The 24,094-nt window shown below is 34.5% G+C and overlaps 1 protein-coding gene across 10 annotated transcripts in view; it reads left to right on the top strand.

The window, feature by feature from the left end:
- ANKRD44 (ankyrin repeat domain 44) overlaps positions 1 to 24,094 on the top strand; it is a 367,960-nt gene that overhangs the window by 167,379 nt on the left and 176,487 nt on the right. For all 10 annotated transcript variants that reach the window (XM_074215415.1, XM_074215412.1, XM_074215416.1 and 7 more), the window contains exon 3: positions 22,109 to 22,187. In XM_074215415.1, coding sequence (XP_074071516.1) covers positions 22,109 to 22,187 — 79 coding nt within the window. The remainder of the gene's footprint in view (positions 1 to 22,108; positions 22,188 to 24,094) is intronic.

Below are 24,094 nucleotides of genomic sequence, written 5' to 3' on the forward strand. Positions count from 1 at the left end.
ATGTCTTATTTAAAACCATATTTGCTTTGGTATTAGGATGTATCTTTCTGAGAGTTCGTAGGTTGCCACTGATACAAATTATAATTTCTCCCTCCAAGCCTTCTCATCCCATGATATTCCTTTCCATGTTTAACTATAAATTCTCCAGAGAGGATCTATCCAATGACCTGAAGATCTTCCTTTTACTCTTTTATGTCTTGGAGTATCATTGTAACACTCATTTGTGGTATCATTTACCTCTCTCTTTTTCTAAATGACCAATCTGTCTCTTTTTCCAGTCATCCATATTCTTGAAAATGTTCTTCCACTACCCTTCTAAGTAATTCACCATTGGTTATACAATGCAGCTAACACATGTGGAGAATATCCCTTTCTAGATCCTGTATGGAAGTTGGCTATGCCTTGAATATGCCCCTTTTTATCTATTTTTCTCTTTAAGGCTTGGCTCAAATCCTTTCTGCCTCTGCCATCTAGTTAATGCTTTCCAAGAGTTCTAGAAATGAATTAATTGACAGACTTTTTTAGACTTTGGCTATGTGCCAAACTTAGATTAGCCTGCTAGGTGACTCAGTAGATAGAGCTCTGGGCCTAGAGTCAGGAAGATTCACTTTCCTGAGTTCAAATCTGGCCTCAGGTACACATTAGCTGTTTGATCCTGGGCAAGTCACTTGTTTATCTCAGATTCCTCATCTGTAAAATAAGCAAGAGAAAGAAATGACAAACCAAACATTCTAGTATCCAAATGGCATGATGAAGAGTTGGACACAACTGAAATGACTAAATCCCTACCATGATAGGTGCTGGAATTATTGTGGTGGTATTTCTTCCCAATCAATTTTGAACCTAAGCTGTTGTCTGAGCATCTCCCCAATAGTCTCTCTTATAGTAGAACAAATGAATTATATTTCTTTTGCCTTGGGACTAAAGGTAGAACATGTCTATAGAAAGAATGCTGGCTTTGTACTCTGAATGCATGATTTCAAATCCAGGCTCATAAATATGTGACTTAGAGAAGTCATTTAACTTTCTAAAATTTTTCCTAATTTTAAAAATGATCCTGTATTTGTCTTTAACTTTAGATTTTATGCTTTCACTTAGATGTGTCTATAAATAGCCAAAACTTTCATATCTCACCTAAATCAGTTTTGCTGTAGTAGTTTCTTTGTCAGAGTCTTATTTTCTTGGTGGTCTATATCTGTCCCATAGGTTTGCTTATTAGGTACCATGCCACAGGATTGTGGCATGGAGTCTAGTAATTTGGAAGCGGAACAAGTATTTTGGGAACTGAGTGTGCTCATCCCTGACTTTGCTCATCACCACCCTTTCCATCAGTGTCTGTTACAGGGAAGAACAGGCAGCTTTGTACTCAAGACATTAGATTATAATATAAACAGACTTGCTTACTTTTCTTTAAGCAGATGTTTTCTGTGTTCAACTGAGCCTGTAAAATCTCATTAAGCTAATCATCAGCCTTGATGAAGCAAACACTGAAGTATTTGACTTGAAAATTTTAATTTCCTTTTTCTAATCTGGGTCAGCTGGCATAGGCAACTTCTTCAGTCACCATAATTTGCCTTTGTATCCTATTCCTTTGAAAAATACTCTGTTCAAATTGATTCATCTCTTTTGGCTCTTTTTTCTTCATCTGTAAAATGAGTGAATTGGGCAAAATGGCATACAAGATCCTTTCTAACTCTGAAACTATGAACCTGTGTTCCTTTACCTCAAAATATCTACTGAGTCCTTTCCCTCTTGCCTTTCTTGGTCCACATCTATAATCAAAGTCTTGAAGACTACAATTTACTGACAAGTTGCAACTATGCATAAGGAGTTTCTAGACTGGGAATTTTTATTTATGGATAAAATGATGCCCTACTTATTTCTATTATTTATAAGGCTCAACTTTCTCCTTGGGATCAATAAAAATTCATCCCAAGGAGAAAGTCTATAGGTTAGATAGGTGCCAAGAGACATAAAATTGATAATCTTTCTCTGATGTTTTTAGATTCCTAAACAGATACCCATCAGATGAGCCCTGCTTCATAACTAGAGATCCCCTCTTATCCATATCCTTTTAGAACACGAGATAAGCTAAATAAGTATTTTTCTTCCACCCTTCTATTTATCTCTAGTATGATTCCAGGTTTTTAACAAAGATGAACTAGATTGATTTTTGCAACTATTTAAAATGTAAATCCATGATGATTATTTCAGTATTGCCTGTTTGCTTTCTACAAAGATAAAAAGAGATAAGACTAAGTAAAACTGCTGCTTCCCTCAAGAGCTTAGACCTGATAAATATCACTATAGGCAAAGAATGTTAGAATTAAGTTAGAAATATTTGAGGGGCAGCTAGGTGGCGTAGTGGATAAAGCACCAGCCCTGGAGTCAGGAGTATCTGGGTTCAAATCCGGTCTCAGACACTTAATAACTACCTAGCTTTGTGGCCTTGGGCAAGCCACTTAACCCCGTTTGCCTTGCAAAAAAAAAAAAACAACCCTAAAAAGTTAGAAATATTTACTTAAAAGAAAAAAAAAATTGGATTCAGTAATGTATTAAGCTTGTACTGTGTGCAAAACACTATGATAGATACTATGAATAGAAAGATTTTGCCCTCAAGGAATTTTCATTCCTCATCGAAACTTTAAACCCTAACAGGTGAATTTATAAATTGATGTGATATAACATGATAAGATATGATATGATATAAAATAGAATAATATACCATGTGTGATGGGCACAAAAAAAGACATCAAAATGTTTAGGAAATATAAAAATGGAGAGAATGACATGAGAGGAGGGGGGATAAAACTCAGGATTTCATGGAAGAGATTCTACCTGAGATGATTCTTAAAGGCAGAGATGTAATTACACAAACTCAGTGAACCAGGAGATAGAAAGAATGCATACACTTTGTGAATTCTGTATTTTTTTTTGTTTAAGAAACCTTTCCTTTTCTTTCATTTGTGATTTTCTTTCCACCCAACTAAATTGTTAACTCCTCGATTTTAAGTGTAGTAAATATTCCCTGATTCTCCCAGAGTCCTGTTTGCTACATTTTCCCTTTTGGATCCAAGAAGGTCCTCTGAAAGTTTGGAGGTGCTTTTTTCTAATGTTATTGGCTTAAGTCCCCACTAGTTGTATTTTCCCGTTGGTTGGTGCCAGTAACTAGTTTGTTAGTTCAGCATCATTTACTTTTACAAAAGGATGAATACTTTCAAGATATAGCAAGAACAAACATAAACATTTCCTTCAATGCCTTGGGAGCATCTTATGCTTGATGTCTGGGGAAAGTAGAGTCATTCTTAGTGAAGTTCCAAATAGCAGCAATCCTACCAAATTTATTTCTAAATGAGACATTGCTTCTGGATCTTTGTCTTACCTACTGCTGAATTAGTTACGTAAGATTACTTCAGATCACATCTTGTTCCTTTCATTGATAATGAGCTGACTACAAAATCTGGATCTTGGTATAGTCAGATGCTACTCTCCCTTTGCCAAAAATGAAAAAAAAAAGGACAAGGTAGGCAAAGATCCCAGACAGGGTGATTTGGCCTTAGAGAAGAGAAGGTCTAGGGTCTTTCCCTTTATAGAATTCTCTCATTGGATACTGTAACCAAAGGAATTAAAGTGATATTGAGATCAAGCAACCTAACAGAATCTAAGTCTCTGGTTGTTAGTAATTTTGTTTGAAGGTGCACTCAGTTTTAGTTACAAAGCTAATTCATAATTTTTCTCCTAACCTTATATGTAGAGAACCTGAACTAGTTATAGATTGTCTAAGCATACTCATCTCTCAAAAATACATTATCCTATGTCTCCAGGAAGCAGACTTTCTAGTTCCTTCCATGTGGCAAACAACCATCTTGCAGGCTTACTTCATATGTACCAGTACCTGTTACACAAAGCTAAGTTAAATGTACATGATTCACTAGACTAGACAGTTTGAGAAATTCAAAGCATTTCCTAAGTTTTTACTAATCCTGAGGTTTTTGTGGAGTGAAAGATGAAGATGAGATGGGAACAAGGATGGGGCAGGAAAATCATTTCTATTATTGACATGATCTGTTTTCCTAGGTATCTAATTGGCAAGGCCTTTTTTGCTTCATAATATTCATTTGGCTTTGGTTGCCATAAATAAGAAGAACTTAATAAAAGTTGCAGGGGGTTGTTGGTGAGCTGGTTGTGACCAATTGATTTTCTCTTTTTGGTTTCTTTATATCAAGCAAGGTGGGGGGGAGTAGTGGAAATTATTAGTGAAAGACCAACCACTAGTACGATATTATTACTATAATATTAATAGTTCAATATATACTATTAATTATACCTGGTTGTCTTCTAGCAATATAGAGTTCTGAGGTATCAGAACCAGAATTTATATTCCATTTAAGAAAGGAAAGATAAATTTTTATTGACTGGATATTTCTTATTTATACTTTTAAGCATTATATTTTCCCTTAACTATGATATCTCTTTGCTGTAATCCACTAAGGGAAAAAATTTCTATTGACATTTCTCATTTGTGTAGCCTGAGAAGACATTTTGTTAAGTGTAATGAGAGATCTTTATCCTACTATGCTAATTTCTACCTCTAAATTAGAAATAAAGCTTTTCTAGTATTGGGTTGCTCAGCATCTTATACCTTAATTTGTACTGTAACTTTAAGTAGAGCTAGTGTTGAATTTGAATTTTGGCTTTTCTCAAATGAATTAACATTATTGTGCCTTATTTTGAAATTTTAAAGTGGCTCAGTTCTTTCTAGTAATTTAAGGGGATTTTAAAACTGAAAAAAAAAACCTTGTCTAATCCCTTCATTTTAAAAATGAGAAAATGGAGGACCAGAGAGGAGAAGTAATTTGCTTGAGATCACACAAGGAATTAGTAGAAGAAGCAGATCTTTAAAATCTCTTTAAAATAAACTATGTGGAATGTTTCCTTCATTGAGAAATTTTGTGGTGAGGCAGATGAGTGTTCCATTTTAAGTGATAGACTGTAGTCAAATTGGGAAGGAGTGCAAGGACATCCTGTTGGCTTAGTAAATCTGTAGCTACTGTATGTGTAGTTTATATTCCTTCTCATTCAGTTTAGCTTGGCAACCTTTTATTAATGTTCTATTTTGTACAAGCTAAAATTATACTATGGGCTAGGTATACAACCTTACATTTCACTGAATGGAGTTGTGGGGAAGGTTCAGGGTGTAATAAATCAATGAGGCATTTTCTTCTTGGATGGTTCATATGGAACCTGAAGTGGGCTTAACAAGTACTAGTGGACTTACCAAAACCCATAGTAGATCTTCTGGTCTCAGTCATTATTGGCAATGTTCTTAGTATAGCTACGTTTATTACCCACAAATTAGATTTCTCCTGGCAAAACAAGGGATGTTCTTAAGGTCTTTTGGCTTATTAGATAACTTGGCTAATTTTTTAATATTTATCCTTCCATCAATAGATTACAGCCCCTTCAGAACTTTGTAGATGCTTATGAGTTTCTTTGGTCAAAAAAAATCATCACTTGCTAGACTCTCCACAGTTAGCTAGTTTGGTCCTAGAACAACACATGTGTACACATAAAATCTGTGGCCAGGTCCTCAGTTTATTCTGACCTTCCAGACCTCACATTTTGCTGGCATAATCTTTGAGAATCTTCATGTGTGATGAGACATCAGATTTGGATTTGGATGGCCTATTCTTTTATATATGAGTATGTTTATGTATAAATACACATACACACATATCTATATACATGTACATATATGTATATATGCATATATATGATATATCAATATCTATAAATGATCAATTCTTAGAGAATCTTAATGCAATAAAATGCATTTAACACAAACTACATGGAACATAATCCTTCTTTGCTCAGAAAGTGCTGTAGGATTTTGCAGTCAACAGTGGTCAATTAATTACTGATTAACAGGTAATTAAGTATCTTCTAAGTGTCAGGCATTGTTAGAGGTTAGGTCTACAATTACAATGAAACAATGCTATTAAATTTATATTCTAGTAAGGGAAATTGCAAGTACATATAATGTTTATGTATCTGTGGAGGGAGGGAAGAAGGAAGAAAGGACTAAAGGGAAGGGAAGAAGGAAAGGAAGGAAGAAGAAAGCAAAGGAAAGAAGGAAAGGAGGGAGGAAAAGGGTAAAGGGAGGAAAAAAGGAAGGAAAGAAGGAAGGAAGGAGACTTGCCTTACTGAAACTGGACAATAGGGTCACCAATGTAGCAATGGACTTTTCATGCTATCCCTTGGATATCTCTACTAAATCCAAAATTGATTTCTGAGGGAAGAGGTAAAGGCAATAACTATAGTTAACATTTTGATGAAATAATAGTAATACATTAGTCTATGGGGTTTTTGATTGGTTTGATTTTTTTTTTAATATCTTCTGCAAGGGGCAGCTAGGTGGTGCAGTGGATAGAGCACCGACCCTGGAGTCAGGAGTATCTGAGTTCAAATCCGACCTCAGACACTTAATAATTATCGCCTAGCTGTGTGGCCTTGGGCAAGCCACTTAGCCCCATTGCCTTGCAAAAAAAAAAAACAACTAAAAAAAATCTTCTGCATATTTGCTAATGAAATAAATGATGGCAAACAAAACTTTCAGTTATGGACAGAGAAGGCAGTTTTATTATGTTAGAATCTTCAAGGACCAGTAGAGCATACTTTTTAAAAAATATATCTATAACTTTTATCACACTTCTGAAATCTCACTATTACTTGTATTCATTATGGGGATTGAATTTATTTATTATTCCTTATAATCCTATCTACTATATTTTCTACTATTAGTCAGTCAGATATCTTACATCAAATAGTAATTTCCTTACAATTACTCTATCAGGGTTCTTCAGGTTCTTAATTTTATTAGTGTTCCCTAGGATGATCATAATCTAGGAAATTGACTCTTTTTAATCAGATTTATGGATAACTAGATGGTGTGGTGGTTGATACACTGGGCTTGGTATCAAAATGACCTGAATTCAAATCTGGTCTCAGATACTTATCAGCAAATCACTTAACTCTGTTTGCCTCAGTATCTCATCTGAAAAAATGAACTGGAGAAGGAAATGGCAGACCACTCTAGTTTCTCTGCCAAGAAAACCCAAGTGGTGTAATGAAGAGTAAGATATGACTGAAATGACTTTATAACAAGAAAAGCAAAATCATATTTATGAGTCACTAATTTATAGACTTGAATACCAGTTTATTAATTTACAGTGGAAAATATATACTTGACTAGAGAATTGGATTAGTGATTTGCATTGGTAGGTTCATCCATATATATTATAGCAGAAATCATATTATAGTAGAAAGAGAACTGGGTTTGGAGTCTTCCTAGATTCAAATGTCACTCATACTACTTATCTATGTGAATCTCACTTTCCTTGTCTATCAAATGAGGGAGGTGAATTATAATGTCTCTAAATTTTCTCCCAATTCATACTCTAGTAACTACTTTACAAAATAGAAAGTTTTCTTTGGTGGCACCAGAATCAGAAAAAAGCAAATTAGACTCTGATAAAGGAATATTCCCATTAAGCTAATCTAATAATAAGCTTGATGTGTGATTTTTCTCTACTCTGAGGGTACTTTTTTCTAAAGAACTGAACTAACGTCTAGAATTTTGATTACCTTGGACTTTGCTGATATCCAGTTCTCCTTTTCCCAAAATATATTATTTTTACCTAAAGAATAAAAAAAAGATCCATTTGAGTAGAATCTTCTTCATGATCTATTAGAATTTCTAAGATTATGGTTTTTTGTCAAGCTAGAATTTTCTTAGTAAAGGCTATTACACTACTCAGCAAATCCTAGATACCATATAATCATTAAGTTATTAAGGACAAAGGAGAACAGTCAGTGAGTTTCTAAGTGTAAAAATAGGTAATGTCTCAGAATTTCTTTCATGAAAGAAGTCATTGGATTAGTAGGTAGCCCATAACATCTAAAAGAATTTAGTTCTGATTTTTTTTAAATTAACTTCCAAAAGAGAGATTGCAAAATTTATTTACTGAACTTGTCTTTCATTAGTTGACTTTTAGTGTGACAGTTTTTAAATAAAATATAGGGATATGTTTATCAGTAATAAAACTGTTACTTCTATTTTATTCCCTGCAGTGTGTACATGTGGGGAAGGGTTGTAAAGAAAGTCATTTTGTTAACTATAAAGCTCTAGCTAAATGTGAACAATAGTAATGAGTAGTTGCTGTTTGGAAGCTCTGGGACCTGACTCCTTTACTGACCTTTTTTCAATTACTAACCTTTCAAATTTAAATTAATTCTGCAGCTTTTGTCCTTACATTACTTACCCAGGCCTCTTAGTGAAAGATTCTAATGTATTCTAATGCAAAAAATTCTCTCTACATCATGGACCACTTTAACAATATGGTGAAAACTGTAGACCTCTTCTCTAAATATTATTTTAAAATTCATGTAATGGAGATTAAACATATCCTATCCTGTCCTATCCTGTCCTACCCTGTGCTGCCCTGTCCTGTAATGTCCCATCCTATCCTATCCTATCCTATCCTATCCTATCCTATCCTATCCTATCCTATCCTATCCTATCCTATCCTATCCTATCCTATCCTATCCTATCCTATCCCTCTGTCTATCTAGTCTCTCTCTCTCTCTCTCTCTCTCTCTCTCTCTCTCTCTCTCTCTCTCTCTCTCTCTCTCTCTCTTTCTCACATTCATTCTTTAGCCATTCCTTCAAGGCCTACCATCCTCAGAGTAAATAGAGTACTGTGTTCAAATGGACGTCCTTTTATCCACTGTCCCAAGATTTAGCATCTAAATATTTGGATTCCATTTCATGGCATCCTGAACCATAGATAATTATATTTGCACATCAGACACCATTGGATTACATGATTCCCCTTTGCTTTTGAAAAGGAATCAGTTACTCTCCTCCAAGTGAAATAGGCTTTCCTGGGAAGATCTCAGGAAGCTCTAGATAGTTATCTATGATACAAGCTACCAGCAACACTTAAATACTGGGATTTAAAGAATGGATGTAGTCATAGATAGACTCTGTGATCTATGTGACTCAGATTTTAATATTGATGATTAAGATTAACTCCCTTATTAGAGACTGTTGTTGAAATTTTCAACATCTCTACAGCTTCAGAGCTAACCTCTAGCTGAGCTATTGGAAGAATTCATCATAATTGACTGAATTTTATTCAACCACCAATTCATATGTTTATATATTCCTTTTACATTTTGATACTATTGTAAAAATTTTTTTTCTTTTGAACTAGTTTTATTTTTTCTTTCTTGAATTGCTATACTAAAAGCATTCATATATGGGCTTTCAGGTTTGCAAAGGGCTTTACAGATATCATTTAAACCTCACAACAATCTGGTTGTTACTGTTCCCATATTTCAAGTGAAGAAACTTAACCTGAGAGAAATTAAGTGATGTGATTGTCAGAGACAGTATTTGAATTTAGGTCCTGTTGACCTCTAGTCCTGTGCTCTAATCACTGTACCATCTAACTTACTCCAGAGTAACAATGTACTAGATCCTAGAGCAAAGTAATAGAACTCAGAGAATGCAGGCAGGGAAACTAAGAGAATCTAAGATTATCAAATAGCTGTTGGACAAAACATCTTTCTAACCTTTCATCTTCAATATATATATTCTGACCTGGATAAACAGAACCTGACAACTACCTTTAAATGAATTATCCATAAATACCAACAAAGCTATCTTCTCTAATCAAATTTATAGTCTGGCAGACCGACCTAGATCAAGGTGGAATCTGGATTAGGAAGTCTTTACACATCTAAAAGGTCAAGAAATTACCACAGAGAGATAAAAGAACTGGGGATTTACACAGAGACTGAGCTCATGGTTCCTTTGGAATGAGTGGTTCTTTCCAAATTTAACAACAATCTCTCAGTTGCCAAATCTCAAGACTTTTTCAAAATCCTCATTCTTTCTGATCTTTCTGCAGCATTTGACACTGTTAAACACTTTTCTCACCTTCTATATATTCTCTCTTCTCTGGGTTTCTGTGATATTTTTCTATTGGCTTGCCTCTTACCTGTCTGATCTCTTCTTTCATAGTTGCTTTTACTAAGTCACTCTTGGTATCATGCTTTTTCACTGTGGGTGTTTCCCACAGTGGGAAATACGTTTCAGAGAAATGGTCTTCCTGGTAAATAATTAGAATTTATTTACAGTGTTCAACTTCATGTTTTAATCATTTGCCAAGAGGCTTTATAGATGAGCACATTAACTAATTGAAACCTGCTATAAGATAATGAAGATCTTGGTACAGAAAATTGTGCCCACTCAATTTAGTTGCATTATGGGATAATTACTCGGCATTGATTCTTGATTGAGCCTACACAGAATTTTTTATCACCAGCATCCACTTGGACTGTTCTCTAAAAATTTTCAGAAAAACTGTAGGCCAGATGGATTAAAAAAGGAAAACAGTCATCAGTAAAGATTGACCAATCATTTAAATAAAAAGACTCTCTAATCACAAAGGGGGTTTTAGAAATTTCCACAGGGATAATAAAAGTGACCTACTCACTAGAATGGTTTTGTTCTATCTGGAATGGAAATTATTAGACAGTCTGTGGTTACGTGGTACCGCATTACAAGTAGACCCTGGTTTCAAATATCCACCTTACGTCATTTACATAGGCTCCCTGGAATAACTGGAAGCCTCCAGAACTCCCCTTCCCTGTCTGCTAGCTTGGGATTCCCCTTCTACCTTCACTGGCTACCACTTGGGACTTCCCTGGCTTCTCTACCCACTCACATCCCCTTCATCTCTGCCTTTTGGGCATTGTCCCAAAGCCAAGATTAAGTCACAACTGGGGCAGGTAGTGGCCTCTGGTGGTGGAAGGGAGAGGGGAAGAATTGAATCATAATTACTATCACATCTCCTCCCATATTCCACCTAGTGATATTGGGCCTATGGGCAATGTCCCTTCTCAGAACCCCTATCCTTCCTTTTATTTCAGTGTCCCAATACTTGCCCCAGAACCTCTAAAAAATGCTGCAAAAGACTTGAATTTGGTTCCCCCCCCTCCAATGGGCATGTAGATGAGTCTTATTCCAGTTCTTTTGTACCTAAAAATTCATCATTAACCACTTCAAAGAGTAAGATGACAGAAATGGAAAATGAAAATTGTTAGAAGTCTTATGGAAGAACTAGCACACTGATATTGGTGGAGATGCTATAGAGTGGTTTTGAGATTGTATGAAAAATCACTAAACTACATTTAATCTTTGAGACTCTAATAGGCATGTTCCTTTCAAGAGTACAAAGAGAGCCAGAAAGAACTCATAGATACAAAAACATCTTTAGTAACACTTTCTGTTTTAGTCAAGAATTGCAAACAGTGTAGGTGACCATTAATTGCAGGAATGACCAAAAACCTTATGGCATATAAATATAATATAATATTATTTTATTATCATATGAAATTACAAAAAGTGATGAATACAGAGAATGTGAGAAGACAATTATGAAATGATTGAGAGTAAAATAAGCAGAAACAGGAAAACAAATAGTACAATGACTTTAATTATGTAAAGAAAAATTATTGTGGAAGAATTAAGCACTCTAATCAATTCAATGACCAGTACTAACTCCAGAAATTTTATTGGCAAAGAAAATGTAGACTGCGGTTCAGAATTAGATGTACTCATTCATGGTTGATCTGTGAATTTGTTTTGGTTATCCTTACTTGTTACAAGAAAGAGTTTTTATTTAGAATTGGGGGGTGGATAGGTCAAGTCAACAAACATTTATTAAGCAGCTAGTACTATTGTAAAACATATTTAGTACTGGGGAAAGGGATAGTGGAAAAAAAGAAGTAAAGTTTTAGAATATTCTTGAAACATTAAAAATAAATACAGAGGGGTGGCTAGGTGGCGAAGTGGATGGAGCACTGGCCCTGGAGTCAAGAGTACCTTAGTTCAAATCTGGCCTCAGACACTTAATAATTACCTAGCTGTGTGGCCTTGGGCAAACCACTTAACCTCATTGCCTAGCAAAACCAATAAATAAATGAATGAATGAATGAATGAATGAATACATACATACATACATACATACAGAAAGGACACCTAGCTGGCTCACTGAATAGAGCATGGGCTCTGGAGTCAGAATAACTGAGTTCAAATTTGACCTCAGACACTCACTAGCTGTATGACCTTGGGCAAATCACTCAATCCCTATTGCTTGCCCTGCCCCCCAGCCAAAAAAAATCCCAACCCCCAAACTAAATAACAGGAGAATGCAGAAGGAAGATCTGCACAAGGGATACTTTGTTTAATCATTTTGTTACTGTAATGTTTAATGTTAGGGGTAGGGAATAGATATATGACTTTATTGGTATGAACTCTTAGGTGAGAAAACTTCCTTTGCCAATGCAGGTTGGCACTTCTTTGCAACTCAAAATGGTAGAGAGATTCCCAAGAACATCAAGAAGTCAAGAGACTCTCATCCAGAACTCAACGATGTAAGACACAGGTCCATACTGAACCTAGATCTTGTTCTCAGGGTTGACTCTCTGGAATAAAAATTCAGTTTATGTTTGGTACTGAGAAATAGAGTGGTGGATCAATGGAATAGATTAGATGCAAAAGAAATAGTAGTAAATGACTATAGTCAAAGATTTCAGCTTCTGGGATAAGAACTCACTCTTTGACAAAAACTGCTGGGAAAACTGGAAGATAATCAGAAACGAAGAATGCACCAAATCTCACCCCCTATACCAAGATAAGGTAGAAGTGGGCACACGATTGAGACAAAAAGGTGATATTATAAGCCAATTAGGAGAGCAAGGAATAGTTTACCTGTCAGATCTAGGAAAAGGGGAACAGTTTATGACCCAAGAAGAGATAGAGAATAATATAAAATACAAACTGGATAATTTTAATTACATTAAATTGAAAATTTTTTGCACAAATAAAACCAATGCAATCAAGATTAAAAGGGTAAAAGTAAGTTGGGAAACAATTTTTACAACTTGAGTTAAATTTTTAAAAAAACAAGTCAGTCTCTTAATTGATAAATAGCCAAAGGGTATGAACAGGCAATTCTCAGATGAAGAAATTAAAGCTATCTACAGTCATAATGGAAAAAATGCTCTAAATCATTATTGGTTCAAGAAATGCAAATTAAAACACCTCTGAGGTACTACCTCACACCTATCAGATTGACCATTATGACTAAAAAGAAAAATGATCAATGTTAGAGGGGACGTGTGAAAACTGGGACACTATTTCATTGTTGGTGGAGTTGTGAACTGATCCAACCTTTCTGGAGAACAATTTGAATTATGCTCAAGGGGGGTGGTAGTAAAACTTTGCTACACTTTGATACTAGGTCTGTATCCCAAAGAGATCATGAAAAAGAGTCAAAAACCTCATGTACAAAATATTTATGGCTGCTTTTTGTGTAGTGGCAAAGAATTGAAAATTGAGAGGATGCCCATCAATTGAGGAATGGCTGAACAAATTGTGGTATATCAAGGTGATAGAACTTATTCTTTAAGATATCATGAGGGAAGAGACTTCAGAATAGCCTGGAAAGTCTTGCAGGAACTCATGCAGGATCAAAAAAAAATACTATACATGCTAACAACAACATTTGCTGATGATCTATTATGATGATATTGTTTATTTTAGCAGCACAATAATAAAAGATAATTTTTTAAAAATTGTGATGGAAAATACCATCCATATCAAGAGAAAGAACAGTGGAGTTGAAATGCAAATCAAAGCTTATTATCTTCAATTTTTAGAAGTTGTCTTTGGTATTATGGTCCCCCACCCCCAATTTGATTTGATTCTTCTTTAGATGTATAACCTATATTGAATTGCCTTCTGTTAGCAGGTAGGGGGAGGGAAAGGAGGGAGGGAGGAAAAATGTAAAACTCAAAGCCTTGCAAAAAAATGATCATTGAAAACTATTGTTGCATGTAGCTGGAAAACTAAACAAAATATTAAATAAAAAAAGACTTTTGATGGAAGATACTATCCATATCCAGAGAAGGAACTGTGGAGTTTAAATGCAGATCAAACCTTACTGTTTCCAATTTTTAACAGTTGTCTTAGTTTTGTTTTTTCTCTCTATTTTTCCATTTTGATTTGATTCTTCTTTCATTAATCATGATTAATATGAATCTATATTTAGTATGATTATACATGTATAGCCTATATTGGATTGTTTTCTGTCATGAGGAGGGGGGAGGACAGGGAGGGAAGGAGAAAAATGTAAAATCCACAACCTGGCAAAAAAATGATTGTTAAAAACTTCAGTTGCATGATATTGGGAAAATAAATAAATAAAATATTTCCTTCATTAAAATAAAAAAGGAATTCACAGTTTCATATGCAGCCGTCTTTTTCTCTCTGTCTGTTGAGATGTTCATTATTGAAGACTTTATATTAAGTAATCTCCAAGGTCCTTAACCAGCTCTAAAGTTCTATGGTTTGTATGAGTTCTCTCAGAGAATGAATCAGGGCAAATAATGTTCACCTATTTAAGGAAATTTCACTTATTTTTACCCCTCATATATGTGGAAAAACAAGGCCTAGTTTATCTTTCCCCTTCCCTTTCAAACGATTAATTTCCTGAGAATTCCTGAATTTTTGTTTTTGTTGGAATTCACAAAATTAGCCTGTGCTCTTCTTAGGATCATGAACCAAACTGGACTTTGAAATCCCACATCATATTAAAGGAAATCCCAGGATAAGGAGAAAATGGGTAAAGAAGGGGAACAAATTGGTATCTGGAAAATCTCTGGATTAGTGTTAGTCCAGGGTCATTTCAGACACCCTATGGCTGTTTTTGAATATGGATAAAGGATTGCTCTCTGCTGAAATCTAGATATATTCATAATAAGATGAGTTTATGCAAGGTTTTTGTAGTATTTGGCTTCTATTATTCTGCCTATCAGATACTGTCTGAGTACACATAACATGGTTGCAAGAAGTGATAATACTTTAAGTTATATATGTTCATTGCTTTCTTTTTTTTCAAAGATTTTTTTTTTATTTATTTTAAGTTTTAAAATTTTTCTCCTAATCTTGCTTCCCTCCTGCCACCCTGCACAGAAGGCAATTTGCCATTCTATACATTGTTTCCATGGTATACAATGATCCAAAATTGAATGTGATGAGAGAGAAATCATATCCTTAAGGAAGAAAAATAAAGTATAAGAGATAGCAAAATTACATTATAAGATAATGGATTTTTTTTTCTAAATTGAAGGTAATGGTCTTTGGTCTTTGTTCAAACTCCACAATTCTTTCTCTGGATACAGATGGTATTCCCCATCGAAGATAGCCCAAAACTGTCCCTGATTGTTGTTGCACTGATGGAATGATCAAGTCCATCAAGGTTGATCATCACCCCCATGTTGCTGTTAAGGTGTACGATGTTTTTCTGGTTCTGCTCATCTCACTCAGCATCAGTTCATGCAATTTTCATTGCTTTCTTAACTCTGAGACAATTTATAATCAGGTTAAGGATTCTGTAATTGTTATCAGCATTTGGAGTTCCTTATCACATTTCAAAATTCTTAATTTTTTCTTGCCCTAAATAAAGCTTCTAAAATCAATACAATAATTATTGTATTATCTGTAATTTTTTATCATAAGCTGTAATGCCTGAAAATTCTTGAGAAAAATCAGCAATATTTCCTTTTTATTAAATATTAATCATATGGTTTTTCTTGCAATTAGCTTGTGAAGTGAGAAGAGAGCTTTTGATATCATTTATAATTATATTTAATTCCTATGGGTTTATTTTTGAATGAATTGAATAATTAAGAAATCAAGATTTAGGCTTTTGTTAAGTGGTAGAGTAAGAAGGCTGCTCGCTTGGAGACCTAGACTAGATTCTTGAAAGTTCCTTGCAACTTTTTCTAGTGTGGGTGTATGTTAAACTGCTTTATCATTAAATGCAAATGTTCATTTACATGAAGAATAATTGAACAAATTATGGTATATGAATATAATACTATTGAGCTATGAAAAAATGATAATTTCGGAGAAATGAGGAAGATGTTTGCTTTCTGGGGAATTGGACCTATTTTTTGAAGTGAAAACCAGGAGCTTTGGTTCACAGACTCATTTACTAACAAAATTTTCTCATTCATATCAGTGTAGAACTTAATATCATATATAATCAGATAAAAATCTCCTTGAATTTTATCAGATTAAAGATTCTAGGGTATAGTCATTTTTGAGAATTAGTGAAAATTATGGCCATGGAAAAATTAGCTCCAGTGAACAAGGCAACAGTAGGTAATAGTAAAAGCCTAAACTTTTGTTACTGTTGTTGTTGTATTTTTTGTGTGTGTGTGTGTGTGTGTGTGTGTGTGTGATTAAATTTCATTGAAAATTGAATTTTGACCTAATCTTTAGTATTGCTCATCTTCATATCTCAAAGCAGTTTTACTTAAATCCAAGTTTCTTTTCCTTTTTTTTTTTATAACCCATATGAATTATTTCTCTTTTGCCTGTGGCTTTCTTGATAAAAGAACATATCCCTTACAAAGTCCATTCTATTAATTACTGCTGTAGTTCAAAGATTCTTCTTTCTGTTGCATTTTTGACTTCTTGGCACATTGCTATGTCCAGGCAATCACCAATGCATCCCAGATGTCACATTAAGTTTGCTGGATCTAATTAGGTAGTTATTTCCCAGTGCCTCTATCCTAGTGGATGTTTTGTCTGAATCAGTTCTGAAAAATGAACCCTAACATTCTCCCTGAGTTAACCATATGTATTTTAGTTGATTTTTTTACAAGATTTTCTTTCTAGGTTTACTTAATATTTGTTCCTCAGTATGCAAGATGCTGAATATATACAGGGAAAGGTTTTTAAAGCAAATAATGCCTATAAAAAAAGCTCTGATTGCATTATTATACACCTCTTGTAATTCTACTTTTCACTTCTAGCTTTTTATTTATTAGTAATTATAGATTCCAAAAGACATGATGAAATTGATTCATCTCCACTAATAAAGGCAAGGATACTTCCTGTAGTCATTCTAAGTAGCATTTTTATAAAGTGTATTATCTAAGACTCCCTTTTGAATACCCTAACCTTTAGATTTCTTTATTTTCTTTCTTCTGTTTCACATATTGTAAATAGACAATTTAGAAACTTCTTCTCTCTGTGTTCTCACTGCTATGGTGCTCCTTAGCAAATTTTCAGCTCAGTAGACAGTTGTCCCCTTTATGTACTACCTTGCCATACCATGGACTATTAAAAAGAGAGAAGGTTTTCTTTGAATATCACAACATGGAAAATTCACTTTCAGTAAATAAAATATCTCTGAAATCAGTAGAAAAAAACAAAACAAAGCATAATCTTCTTCAACATGCGGAGTTGGATGTCAACATAAATATAGTTCCTTCTTTTTTTCTTTTTTTCTTTCTGTTGATCTATGAACAGAAGAAGTTTTTAAAAGCTAATCTGACATATCTGATATAGAAGAAAAAATGTTAAAAAGTCCCATTACCCATTTTATTTTATGTATATCTCAACTATTTAACTTTTTCTATCATATTCATGGTTGCTATAAAAACTTAAGTTTGTGATTTCATCTGTGTATAAACATTCTTTTGTAATAAAGTTTGGAAGTAAATGTGATAGAGCAGATACTATACTGTCCTTGAATAGGAATCTGATTTTGACTCATTCTCAGTATGGAAATATGGCCCAGAGCAAAACTCCACAGCACCAGCAAAAAATTTTGGATGTCCAGAGGATGGATTTAATTCATAGGCTAGATGAAAGGTATGGCTTGTTGTGGGATCTGCCTACCTTAAAAGGTTCTTTAGAGAATTAGAACTTGATGAGGATTTAAAGGCCATAATTTTGTAGATAAGGAAACTGAGATCAAAGGAAGTTAAATGTCCAAGGTTAAAAAGGCAATAAGCGACAAAGTGAAGATTTGACCTCAGATCCTGGGACTCTAAACTCATGGCTCTTTGCATTTCTCCACATTGCCTCCCTGCTTCCATGGTCAAATTACATCCAAATTCTAGAGGAGAACTACTCATAAGAGCTAAATGAGTTATTGGTATTTATTCATTAGGCAGGTCATCTAAAATCAATGTGAATAGGTCAAGGTAAGTGAAAGGAAACAGTGCTAGAGTATAAAATCAAGAATTTTTACCATATGATCTCACTCAACACACCCTTGTTATGTTATGGAAACTTTAGTTTGAACAGGTCATATTATAAAAGATGTGGAAAAAAAATCAGTAACTTCTAAAGCCAGCTAAGTGCTTAATGACAGGCCAAGAAGATTCAGAACAGACAAAAGCCTGGAAGATCTCTTGGGTTTTTCTTTTAGTGAAGAACTCCAATCAGAACATGAACCAGCAATTACTTTGCTTCAGGCCAGATTAAGTCACAATTAATTTGATTCCATTTCACTTCTTGTTTAAATCACTTAAGTAAAGCTTAGCTTGTTGAACCAGACACTGGAACCAGTTCAATTCACTGAAGAGTATGAAATGATGTAATTTTTGTCCTTGGATTCACAAGAAATGAATTAGGTAAATGTGGGTAAGAGTTGGAGAACAAACCAGGATGCCATCAAAAGTAGAGCATTTTGTTTTTAAATAAAGGTTTGATAAAAATTACCAAAGACAAGTTAACTTGTCTGGGTCATTTGTATTGCTCTTTGGGGAAATGAAGTAATAAGTTTATTTTGCTAAAAATAACAGCCATTTCCTCCCTAAGTATAGAATCTTTGAACCCAGATCCTGGGACTCTAAAGTCATAGCTCTTTGCACTTCACCACATTGTCTGCCTGTTTCCATGGTCAAATTACATCCAAGTTCTGGAGGAGAACTACTCTTAAGAGCTATTTAAGTTATTGATATTTATTCTTTGGGTAGGTCACCTAAAATTGGTGTGAATAGGTCCACATAACTGAGAGGAGTTTTAGTGCTAGGGTATAAAATCAAGAATTTTTACATATGATCTCACTCAATACACCCTTGTTATGTTATGTTTTAAAAGTCATTTAATGTGGTTACACTTTGGTGGAACAAGGACACAACCATTATACAGCAACAATAGCTATAGTACTTTACTGTTTTCAAAGCACTTTACAATTTATCATCACAGCTCTAGGAGATAGATTCCATCAGTGGCTTATTTTATAGATGAGGAAACTGAGGCAGATCTCTGTCTTGATTTGCCTACTAGTAAGTGTCTGAAGCTGAATTTGAACTCAGGTTTTTCTGACTCCAAACCTAGTACATTACTCACTGGGTCATCTAGTCACCTATTAAAATAATAGTAATAGTGATGGATATTTATATAACACTTTAAAGTTTGTAAAGTGCTTTACATAAATTGTCACATCTGATCTTCACAACAATTCTGTGAGATAGCTTCTCCAGTTAGCCTTCTTCTTCCCATTTACAAATGAGGAATCTAAGGCTAAGACCCTAAATGACTTGTCCATAGTCATTCAACTAATAGATGGAAATCCATCCTCTGATATAAACTTACTATGCTACATTGCTTCCTAAATGTCCAGCATGCCCTGTTTTTGGTTTTTTTTGTTTTTTTTAATCTTGTAATTACATGCATGGCCTACTTTCAATTATCCACAATAACTGTCAACAGGGATAATGTGTATACAGTAATTGAAATTCACAGGTATTCTCTCCTTAACCATTTAATGTCACCCAAGTTCTCCAAGACACCTTTTTGTCAGAACTGATGAGGAATAGCAAAATGGAGTGGTTTGAGTTTCAACTCTTATGATTTCCTCTGCCTTCCCATCTGGCATGGATACTAATGAGTCACGAAATGCCTAAAGAAATCAGAGCAAGGAGAAACAACAGTAAGAGGGTCTGAGCTGGCCACAAATTCAATAATTAGTCACTGAATAATAAAGAATTGACTTATTTGACTGTACAAATAAGTAAGTGCTAGCAGAAAAGGATCTTTAAAGAAAACTGTTAATCAAACTCCTGGGGATCCTTATAGCTTTCCTGAAACACTTGGATGGGAAAAAGTGCAAGGTGCATTAAATTTTGGTTAAATTGGTCTTCATTGGGGCGGCTAGGTGACACAGTGGATACAGCACCAGCCCTGGATTGAGGAGGACCAGAGTTCAAATCTGGCCTCAGACACTTAATAATTACCTAGCTGTGTGGCCTTGGGCAAGCCACTTAACCCCATTTGACTTGCAAAAACCTAAAAAAAAAAATTGGTCTTCATCTGCCATAATCACTGAGGAAGACATTGAGTAGAAAATTTTATGCTAAGGGAACTGCATGTTGACTAACTTTGGTGTTTAAAAATCCTTGTGGCACCTTGCCTATGTAACGAGCCATTTTTCTTTTAAAAACAAAACAAACAAAAGAATATTTTCAATCATGAATCATGTCATAGAACCATATGTAATGATTTCCAGAGAAATTGGAACTTATTGGAACTTATTGGAACTTACAACAATGGAAGATTGAAAGGATACTGAAAACCAGCATGGTATGTCCAAATACTTGATGTACCCTCTTGCTCCATTTTGCTTTGATCTTGCTTTAATAAAAGATGTAGGAAAGAAAGGATTGCATACAAAAAAATTATACACACATGCAAAGAAAATTATAATGGCATTTTAACTGGGTTCTTTGTCTTCTATTAGAACTATATCTAGAACTCATCATGTCTGGAACAGTCAGCTAAGTGTAAGGTATATTCAGGGATGAGGACAGTCCAAGTGTTGATTAGTCATATTGGAAGAGAAGGCAGCATTTCCCCCCAAGAGCTTGGTCCTGGTTGCTGTAGGGATCAGGACCAATGCCAATGGTGGTTGAAAATGAAATCTGTGGGGAGAAAGTATGGCCTCTTCAGGGAATGTGTGCCCCTTTAGATATCAATTCTCCAGGTAAGTGCCCAAATTCTTCCTAGTTATGCTTCTACTTCTAATATCTCTACTCTCTAATCTATCCTTCACACAGCTACCAAAAATTTTCTTAATGTACAAATTTGACCATGTCACAACTCTGATCAGATACTTGAAGTGGCTCCCTCTTGACTATAAGAAAATATACAAGGGGCGGCTAGGTGGCACAGTGGATAAAGCACTGGCCCTGGAGTCAGGAGTACCTGGGTTCAAATCCGGCCTCAGACACTTAATAATTACCTAACTGTGTGGCCTTGGGCAAGCCATGTAACCCCATTTGCCTTGCAAAAAAAAACCCGAAAAAAAAAGAAAATATACAACCTTCATAATCTAGTTTCAATTTATTTGTCCAGCATTATTTTACATTTTTCAAAAATAATTTATTATGTATATGTAATCTTATATATATATATATATATGCACAAGTGAAGTATAATAGATATTGCATATATTCTACTTTTTATTCCTATCAGTTGCTTTCCAAAATCAACATCGTCTTTTGCCTCTGAATATTCATGCTGTATTTTTTTTGTTCGTTTGTTTTTTAGGTTTTTTGCAAGGTTATGGGATTAAGTGGCTTGCCCAAGGCCACACAGCTAGGTAATTATTAAGTGTCTGAGGCCAGATTTGAACTCAGGTACTCTTGAGTACAGGGCCAGTGTATTTATTCACTGTGCCACCTAGCTGCCCTATGCTGTCTTTTAAAAAAAAGTTTCTGTAATGTTCTCCTTCCTCATTTTTGCCATTCATCAGCCTTCCTTTTCTTCAGGGTTCAGGTCATGAAGCCTTCTCTGATTCTCTCAACTAGATATATTTCCTCCTTCCTCAGATTTTCTAGAGCACTTTATCTGAAGGTCTCCTTCCCCCCTCCATGATATCTGTAATATATTTTTCTGGATGCTTGTCATTCTGTCAATCCTTAAAGAGCTGGGTTATAACAAACTTTTATATCTTTTTATCTCCAGGGCTTGGCATTTGGTGCCTTGCTCATTTGTTCATTCTGTTCGTTTAGATGGTGTATGTACAAAATAAATTTGTAACCTGAGTCATTCAGTTAGAATTTTTGAACTTTTATCTTAGCAGCTCTAATTAATGTTAATTTCTGTTTGCACCACCAAGGGTGTCTGTCAACCATCACCAGTTATTCTTTTTTTGTTTTCCCCCACCAGGATGCTGAGAAGCGGACTCCACTTCATGTTGCAGCTTTTTTGGGAGATGCAGAGATCATTGAACTCTTAATTCTTTCAGGTAAATCTCCCTGGAACTCAAAAAGACAGATCAAAGGACCACATTAGAGAAGACAACTATTACTATATTGCAAATGACCACATTAGAGAAGACAACTAAAGAAATGATAGCATTTTATTATGTTTCTGGGACATCATTTATTCAATTTTTGTGACTATATGAATATGTCAGTGAATACAGTTGTTTTGATTGAAGAATGACTCATCATAATAATAACTGATATTTATATGGCAATTGAAGGTTTTCAAATTATTGTAAATATATACTTTTGATCCTCAAAATAGCTCTATTCAATGGATACTATTATTATTCTTTTTTATGTGGATGGGACAATTTAAGCTTTTGTTTTTGTTTAGTCATTTTCAGTAATGTCCAATTCTTCATGGCCCTTTTGGGGCCATTTCTTGCTGAAATACTGGAGCGGTTTATCATTTGCTTCTCAAGCTCATTTTACGAATGAGGAAGCTGAGGCAAACAGGCTCAATAACTTGCCCAGGTTAACAAATTGGTAACTGAGACTAGATTCCAAGTACTGAGACTCAAGTCTTTCTGATTCCAGGTCTGGTGCTTTATCCATTGTACCATCTGATTGTCAAAAAAATAAGATTTTTAGTTCTTAAACAATGTACCCAGTTAATAAAAATATTAGCTGGGAACACTCTCAGACATGCTTCAAATTTAACTTCTTCCTGCCTCTAAGGTCAGGTTTCTTTCCTCTGCATCATGCTGTCTCTCTACAGTGTTGGATAGCAGAAAAATTTTGGGACTTGGAATCAGACATAGCCTCATTTTGGGTCCCATCTTTGTCACCTACATTAACATTATGACTCTGGCCATATGAGTACAGTTTCACCAACTATAAAATAAGATATTAAGACTTGTTTTTTATTAGACTCAAAGGGTTATTATGTTGAAAATGTTCCATAAAATGATAAATAAATTGACTGCAGGCCATAGAACATTAGGAATGATATATAAATTTATAGACCATAAAATGATATATAAGTTGGGGTTATTATTTCTCCAACAATTATTTTCTATTAATTATTTCTCTGTGTCTAACCAATAACAAAGTAAAAATTAAATAGATAGGCTCAATTTTTTTATTTATTAGTATGTTCATCTATTTTGCAAGTGGCTTCTCAGAGCATGAATAACTTCACAGATAATTTTGCCTTATTATTTTTAAATTTAAAATTTGTCTAAAAACTAGGGTTCTTAAAAACTGTTTACCAAATGAATTTCACAAAAAGATGATGGGCTTTCCTTCATAAGCAATACTGAACTAATCCTTCCCCCAGAATATAAATCAGTGTAAATGACCACAGTTGTCATTTCTCTTAATTCCTTGCATTTTCTGTTTGGGGAGGTCAAAATTCAGGAGGTATGGCTTTGTCTCACCACAAGCCTTTGGTCTAGTATAAATTTTTATTTTTTGTTTCCTGGAGCCAAAAGGCACCCATAGAATTCTTGAATATGTATTATAAAATACTTACAGGTATATTTGAAAAACTAAGAGTTATTACACTATGTATATCCTTTGATCTAACAGTACTGCTACCACTAGGTCTGTTTCCCAAAGTGATCAAGGGAAAAAGGAAAAAAAATATATTTAAAAATATTTCTAGCAGATTTTTCTGAGGTGGCAAAGAACTAGAAATTGAAAGAATGCCCATCCACTGGGGAATGGCTAAACAGTTGAGGTCTATGATTGCAATGGAATACTACTGTGCTATAAGAAATGATGAGCTGGTTGATTTTAGAAAGACATGGAAAGACTTGAATGAAATAATGAAGAGTGTGATATGATCAGGAATTTTGCTGACTAACTTCTTCTATGTATTATGAATACTCAAATCACTGGAAGATTCTATTCATCTGCAAAGAAAGAATTTTTTTTTTTAGGT

Source organism: Macrotis lagotis, chromosome 1 (assembly GCF_037893015.1).
Source record: "Macrotis lagotis isolate mMagLag1 chromosome 1, bilby.v1.9.chrom.fasta, whole genome shotgun sequence".
Lineage (NCBI taxonomy): Eukaryota > Metazoa > Chordata > Mammalia > Peramelemorphia > Peramelidae > Macrotis > Macrotis lagotis.